Source organism: Myxine glutinosa, chromosome 8 (genome assembly GCF_964187855.1).
Source record: "Myxine glutinosa chromosome 8, kmMyxGlut1.1, whole genome shotgun sequence".
In the NCBI taxonomy this organism is placed as follows: domain Eukaryota; kingdom Metazoa; phylum Chordata; class Myxini; order Myxiniformes; family Myxinidae; genus Myxine; species Myxine glutinosa.
This window is the reverse complement of record NC_136268.1, coordinates 85,703,185-85,710,380: the sequence shown is the minus strand read 5'-3', so window position 1 is coordinate 85,710,380 and position 7,196 is coordinate 85,703,185. Positions and strand designations below refer to the sequence as shown.

Genomic DNA, 7,196 nt, shown 5'->3' with positions numbered 1-7,196 from the left:
TTTGACTGAGTGGGCTGCAAGGGAACTTTTGAGTGTATGGGGTAATGGGGAAGGTTTGTGTGTTTGAGAATTGTGGGGTAAGAATTGTGTGGGGTGTGGGGGAGGGGGAGAGGAAGCATTGTGGGGGTGGGTTAAGGTGGAATGCAGAAAGGGGGACAAGAAGCTTTGAGGGGGTGGTGTGGGGGTGGAAAAAACCCCACAAGACAGCAGAGTGTGAGAGAGATAGAAAGAAAGTGAAAATGAAGACGAAGCATGCACAGGACGTCACCTTTTATGATTTGAAGGCCTTGACCAAAGTGCCAGTGTGCCCCTTATTCCTTAAACCAATTAGCTGGTGGGTGTCTGGTAAGTGGGCAGAGTCTTGCTAGATGGCTGAGTCTTGCTAGATGGCTGAGTCTTGCTAGATGGCTGAGTCTTGCAAGATGGCTGAGTCTTGCTAGATGGCTGAGTCTTGCTAGATGGCTGAGTCTTGCTCGAGGGCTGAGTCTTGCTCGAGGGCTGAGTCTTGCTCGAGGGCTGAGTCTTGCTCGAGGGCTGAGTCTTGCTCGAGGGCTGAGTCTTGCTCGAGGGCTGAGTCTTGCTCGAGGGCGGAGTCTTGCTAGATGGCGGAGTCTTGCTAGATGGCGGAGTCTTGCTAGATGGCGGAGTCTTGCTAGATGGCTGAGTCTTGCTAGATGGCTGAGTCTTGCTAGATGGCTGAGTCTTGCGAGATGGCTGAGTCTTGCTAGATGGCTGAGTCTTGCTAGATGGCTGAGTCTTGCTAGATGGCTGAGTCTTGCTAGATGGCTGAGTCTTGCTAGATGGCTGAGTCTTGCTAGATGGCTGAGTCTTGATAGATGGCTGAGTCTTGCTAGATGGCTGAGTCTTGCTAGATGGCTGAGTCTTGCTAGATGGCTGAGTCTTGCTAGATGGCTGAGTCTTGCTCGAGGGCTGAGTCTTGCTCGAGGGCTGAGTCTTGCTCGAGGGCTGAGTCTTGCTCGAGGGCTGAGTCTTGCTCGAGGGCTGAGTCTTGCTCGAGGGCTGAGTCTTGCTAGATGGCTGAGTCTTGCTAGATGGCTGAGTCTTGCTAGATGGCTTAGTCTTGCTAGATGGCTGAGTCTTGCTCGAGGGCTGAGTCTTGCTCAAGGGCTGAGTCTTGCTCGAGGGCTGAGTCTTGCTCGAGGGCTGAGTCTTGCTCGAGGGCTGAGTCTTGCTAGATGGCTGAGTCTTGCTAGATGGCGGAGTCTTGCTAGATGGCGGAGTCTTGCTAGATGGCGGAGTCTTGCTAGATGGCGGAGTCTTGCTAGATGGCTGAGTCTTGCTAGATGGCTGAGTCTTGCTAGATGGCTGAGTCTTGCTAGATGGCTGAGTCTTGCTAGATGGCTGAGTCTTGCTAGATGGCTGAGTCTTGCTCGAGGGCTGAGTCTTGCTCGAGGGCTGAGTCTTGCTCGAGGGCTGAGTCTTGCTCGAGGGCTGAGTCTTGCTCGAGGGCTGTCTTGCTCGAGGGCTGAGTCTTGCTAGATGGCGGAGTCTTCCTAGAGGGCGGAGTCTTGCTCGAGGGCTGAGTCTTGCTCGAGGGCTGTCTTGCTCGAGGGCTGAGTCTTGCTCGAGGGCTGAGTCTTGCTAGATGGCGGAGTCTTCCTAGAGGGCGGAGTCTCGCCGTTTTATTTGCGTGACTCCCTTCTGAAAATCTGCCAGCTCTAAGACCATTGGACTTCCGTCAATCATCCCCTATTATTGACAGTGTGTCACACCTCACTGGTCTCTCCATACCCGCTATCCAAACACTGATTAGTCGTTAGCAATGATCAGGCTGAAGGAGAACCTTGCAGAACCACATGTGCTCCCCCAAGCCATTATCTTCCCATTTTAAATCACGGCTCAGGCCTGTTGGGCATGCCTGAACCAGATATTCCTTATTAAAGAGTGAAATTAAAATACACTGAAAGTGAAAATGCATGATGGAAGGAGGTGGGGGGAAGATAGAGGCATTTTATATCTGGACACACAATCTCTGACGATTCGAATTGGGGAAATACAATAAAACTATCTGAACATGCAAGTAATTCTAAGAACTATCTTTCTATCATAATAGAAAGATAGTTCTTAGAATTACTTGCATGTTCAGATAGTTCAGATAGATTAATCCTATACGGGCTATCAATGTAATAATATACTGTATATATTGTAACGGATGTGGTATAGGGGGTAAAATGGAATATTGTTTGGAATAGTTATTTAATAGTGCATTTTAGCATAAGTGTAATGTAATTCTTGTGATTAATTAAAAGGTGTCAGGCACATGTTTGGAAAGATCTAGTAGCCCGGCCCAAGTGTCTATCTATGCCCTGCCTTTACACTATCCTTGCATCTAGGCCAATGTAAAAGCACCATCACATTCAAGGACACCAGACCACATATGATGTGAAACATTTTTCTGCTTGCGTAATTCCAGAACACTACCATAATGTTTTCCGCTCATTTCCTGGTTCCCTTGGGCGGTGTATAGGTAATGTATGCTGGCAACCTGGTCGTATAGTTTGTATATGGGTAGGGAGGTGTGGGTGATTGTGCCTGCATTGTGCAGTGAAGTGGCACGTTGGTGTTGCATCAGAGTGCATGCTTTGTGGCAATGTACAGTCGTGACCAAAAATATAGGCACCCTTGCACTTTTTTTCAAATAACTCAGCATCTTCTCCAAAAATAAGTTGAAATTGACAAAAGTAATTGGTCTCCACAATTCTTTATTTCACTGTTAATATGACAGAACCTTTGTTTTTGATTCAGAACTTAATATATCCTTTAAAATCAGAAAATAAAAAGAAATGGCATTGGCAAAATTATTGACACCCGAGCCTTAATATCTGGTAGCACGGCCTTTGGACAAAATAACTGCAGCGAAGCGCTTCCTATAGCCATGAATGAGCTCCCTACACCTCTCTACTGGCAGTTTGGCCCAATCTTCTTGTGCAAATTGCTCCAGTTCTCCCAGATTTGAAGCGGGACCTTCTCCCAACTGCTGTTTTCAGATCTCCCAACAGGTGTTCAATGGGATTTAGATCTGGACTCATTGCTGGCCAATTCAGAATAGTCCAGCGTTTTGTCTTGAACCATTCCTGGGTGTTTTTGAAGTGCGTTTGGGGTCATTGTCCTGCTGCAAGACCCAGGACCTTCGACAGAGACCCAGCTTTCTGACACTGGGTTGAACATTGCACTCCAAAATGCCTTGGTAATCTCCTGATTTCATGATGCCATGCACACATTCAAGGCACCCAGTGCCAGAGGCAGCACAGCAACCCCGAAACATCACTGAACCTACTCCATGTTTGACTGTAGGAAAGGTGTTCTTTTCTTTGAAGGCGTCATTTTGTTTTCTATAAACATAGAGATTATGTGCTTTACCAAAAAGCTCTAATTTGGTCTTGTCTGTCCACAGGATATTCTCCCAGAAGGATTTTGGCTTGTTCAGGTGTGTTTTGGTCAACTCAAGTCAGGCTTTCTTATGTCTCTCTCTCTCTCTCAGCATTGGTGTCCTCCATAGAATCCCCTTTCAATGAGTTGGTGACGGATGCTGCGAATTGAAACTGTGGTACCTTGTGTTTGAAGGTCAGCTTGAATCAGAAGGTCAGCAACTGAAGGCAGTTGATCGAGGTGCTTTCTCCACCATTCAAACAATCCTTCGCTGCAATCTTCGATCAAGTTTTCTCTTGTGGCCACGTCCAGTGAGGTTGGCTACAGTGCCATGGGTCATAAACTTCCTGATAACATTGTGTACGGTGGACACAGGAACATCAAGGTCTCTGGAGATGGACTTGTAGCCTTGAGATTGTCCATGCTTGGCTACAATCTTGTGTATGACCTCCTCAGACAATTCTCTGGTTTTGTTTCTTTTCTCCATTCTCGTTGCGGTACACACAGTGACACAAACCAGCAGAATGACTCCTTTTCTCTATTCGAACTGGTTGAACGAGTGATTTTTATATTGCAGGCACCTGCAACTCACCACAGGAGAGTTCATTTCCAAAGTAAAGGAGAATCACCTGCTTGAAATCTGATTATTTCTACCAACTTATAAAAGGTGCCAATAATATTGTCCAGGCCATTTTAGGATTTCTTTGTCGAATAAGCTAAGATTTAGTAATTTTTTCAGCTTTTTTTTTGTTTTGCTCCACTGCAAACCAAAGAAATACATACTGTATGTGGATACCAATTTTCTTTTTAATTTCAACAATTTTCTGGAAGAAATGGTGCATTATTTGAAAAAGGTGCAAGGGTGCCAATATTTTTGGCCACGACTGTATGTGCGCCATGTCATGTGTGAAAGTCCAGGAAGATCGATAGTCTAACCAGTGAAACAATGGACATATCCCTACAGCACAAACCATTAATAGAGGTTGAAAAATGCGATGGTGCACAGCATACACAATGCCAATGGGCAAGGTAAGTACACAACACCCACATGGCTCACATACACAGCCATTGCAAGGAAAGGAAGGGGACGGTGGAGTGGAAGGTGAAACCCACATATTTTACATCAAAATGGCAAGTTGATTGTATATTTACCGAAAGAGATATCCCAAACAGAAAGTTTGTTTTCCAGTTTCTAACTAATGATTATTTGCCCTGCAAACCTTATTAAAATCCTTATTTTTCTTTACACTGCAAAGGATCAATGATGCAAAAAAAAAAATTGTCCCCATGGAATCGGGGTCTCACGACAATGCAGAGATTTTCGGGCCTCAGAATCTCCTCTGCAAGAGTATAGCTCCATATGAATGCTTAAAAGGGCTCTACGATACTACGACTGGTTTGGTTTAAAACTATAATTGTCATGGACCCTCATTTCTGCTCCGACGAAGGGTGAACACTCAAAAATGTCAGCTTCTCCTTGCTTCCCACTGCGGATAGCATACCTAAATCAACATAGTGTTCATTTCATCAATTTCCATGGGACAATTGGTGCTTGTAAAATATGTTTGGAAATTTTGTTTAACATCACACCCAAAACAATCCATCATCTGAAACAAAGACTGCGCAACACTGCCCTCTCATAATGCAGAGCATTTATCCATGCCATCCTTGACAACTCCATTTCTCTTACGTTCAGCAATTGATATCTTCAACTCTCTGGCCCTTATCTCCTCTATATTTCTCCCTTCATCGATGTTTCTGTCAGTTGTCCTTATTTTCGTTTTAATCTTTATTATTTGTCCTTGCAGTACTCTTATCCTTTTTTTTCTCTTTGACAGTTCAAATAGAAGGAACAAAAGATGGGGAAGTAGGGGGGAGAGCGGGAGGAATGCTTCCCTCCCTCCTGCACTGCCGCCTCATGGTCTCTCCGATTTCTTCTACTACTGAACCTTACAACACCGACTGAGACCCTGTTCTCCTCCTCCAATCACCTCTCTCTGTGCTATGGTGCATCAGTTTGTTGTTGGCCCAGGTTTCCTTTTTCCCCATTTTGGTCGTTGATCCACTACCCCCTGTCGTGCGGCTCTTCCATGAGCCTCGATACCTGTGTACCACTGAAATGACAAGGGCATTATGATAGACAATATTGCAAGAAGAATCAACAGTCCAGGAAATGGAAATGAAACCTACACTCAAAGCATCACTTTGACACAGGTGCTCAAAATGAAGCAGCAAAAAATGCCATTCTTGGGTTATCATTCCGCAGGCACATCATTTGACCTTCAGCCGGAATTCAAGCACAGACACGTTTATGTTTGAGATTAAATACAGTTTGACTCCATTAATTTTATCACTGCGCCAGAGCATGAAACAAGGAGCGTGACGGGCGACGGGAGTCGTGCCCACTCGGGGAGGTCGTTGAGAGGTGGCAAGACCACGTTGGCACGGAAAGTAAATAAAAAGGGCGACAGCTGCCCAACGTCACAGCATCTTGAATGAGAGACTTAATGATACATGCGATCCTAACAACACTGGGCAAGGCAAATTAAGGTTCCCTTCTGCAGTGGCTGAATGAGTTGTGAACAACGTATAGTGAACGTGGTGGAAATGACAAACAGCAGTGAGACAATTAGAATCGTTTTTCTTGATAGCCAAGGACAAACCATAAATGTACAGACAATAAAAATTGATTGGACGCAAGTGTCTGCTCAGAGAAGTTTTCGGAAACAATGTATTGATGCCTCTACGCCCATTACGTTGATAAATAGACTACAAGTGTGGAAAAAGTCGAATGGTTTTAGTAAAAAAAAATCCCTGGACACAGCATCCGTCCAGAAGTTAAAATTTGCTTCACAAGGTTTTGCATATTCCTTTATTTTTGCCAGGAGGTTTAAAAAAAGTTACGTGCTTATGGTACCAGTCCAGTGATTTCTCCAATGCTTGGGTCAATGTCAAGGATTTGCACCCATAGAGAAGGATTGACTCAACAATAGCTAATTTGAAGATCCTCAGCTTACTATGTCTGCAGACTGGAGACCTCCAAACTTTGTTGAGGGCACCAAATCTGCCCAAACCTGAGCTTTTCTGCATTCTAAGTCATGCTGCGTGTTTGTACCATGGATTTAAAGTCAATCACGTTCTCTATCGGACTTCTGTCAACAGGAAGGAGCCCACGATCACCATGAGGATTGACATGCAGATACTTTGGTCTTTCAGCATTAAGTACCAGTTCAATAGACTTTGCAGCAGTTTTAACCATGTGAAGTTGTTGTTGTTGTATAGCCGCAGACAGTTCTCTCGAACAAGCCCACAGAACGGCATGGAGACAGCCAATCCTTCTCAGGAGCATCCAGAGGGATCCCCCCTCCCCCCCCCCCACATCCAGGATGGCGTAACCCCGCCTTCACAAAGTCAGGGCCATTACAGAGTAAGAGAGTTAGAGAGAAGAGAGACAGAAGAGAGACAGAAGAGAGAGAGAGAGAGAGAAGAGAGGGAGAGAAGAGAGAGAGACAAAAGAGAGAGACAAAAGGAGAGACAGAGAGAAAAGAGAGAGACAGAGAGAGAGACAGAGAGAGACAGAGAGAGTGACAGAGAGAGAGACAGAGAGAGAGAGAGAGAGACAGAAGAGAGACATGAGGGAAAGGGCTGGTCCATGGGGACCAATTGGCACTGACGGTGACCGCGCTGAGGAATCCGGGCAGTAAGGAAGAATGGGGAAGATTTGGCCCCCGACTTGCATTAGGGGGCACAACCACCACAAAGAGGCGTCCCCGATTGTTGTCGTGAAGTAGTAGTTCAGCTTGGTG

General features: G+C 45.5%; 1 protein-coding gene across 1 annotated transcript; it reads right to left on the bottom strand.

The window, feature by feature from the left end:
- Positions 1-327: 327 nt before the first annotated feature.
- On the bottom strand, positions 328-6,649 carry LOC137433148 (uncharacterized). The gene is made up of 2 exons (XM_078783972.1): positions 6,506-6,649; positions 328-1,602 (listed from the first exon to the last, which is right to left on the bottom strand). The coding sequence occupies exons 1-2, from the start codon at positions 6,647-6,649 to the stop codon at positions 328-330; spliced, it is 1,419 nt and encodes a 472-aa protein (XP_078640098.1).
- Positions 6,650-7,196: the final 547 nt, after the last annotated feature.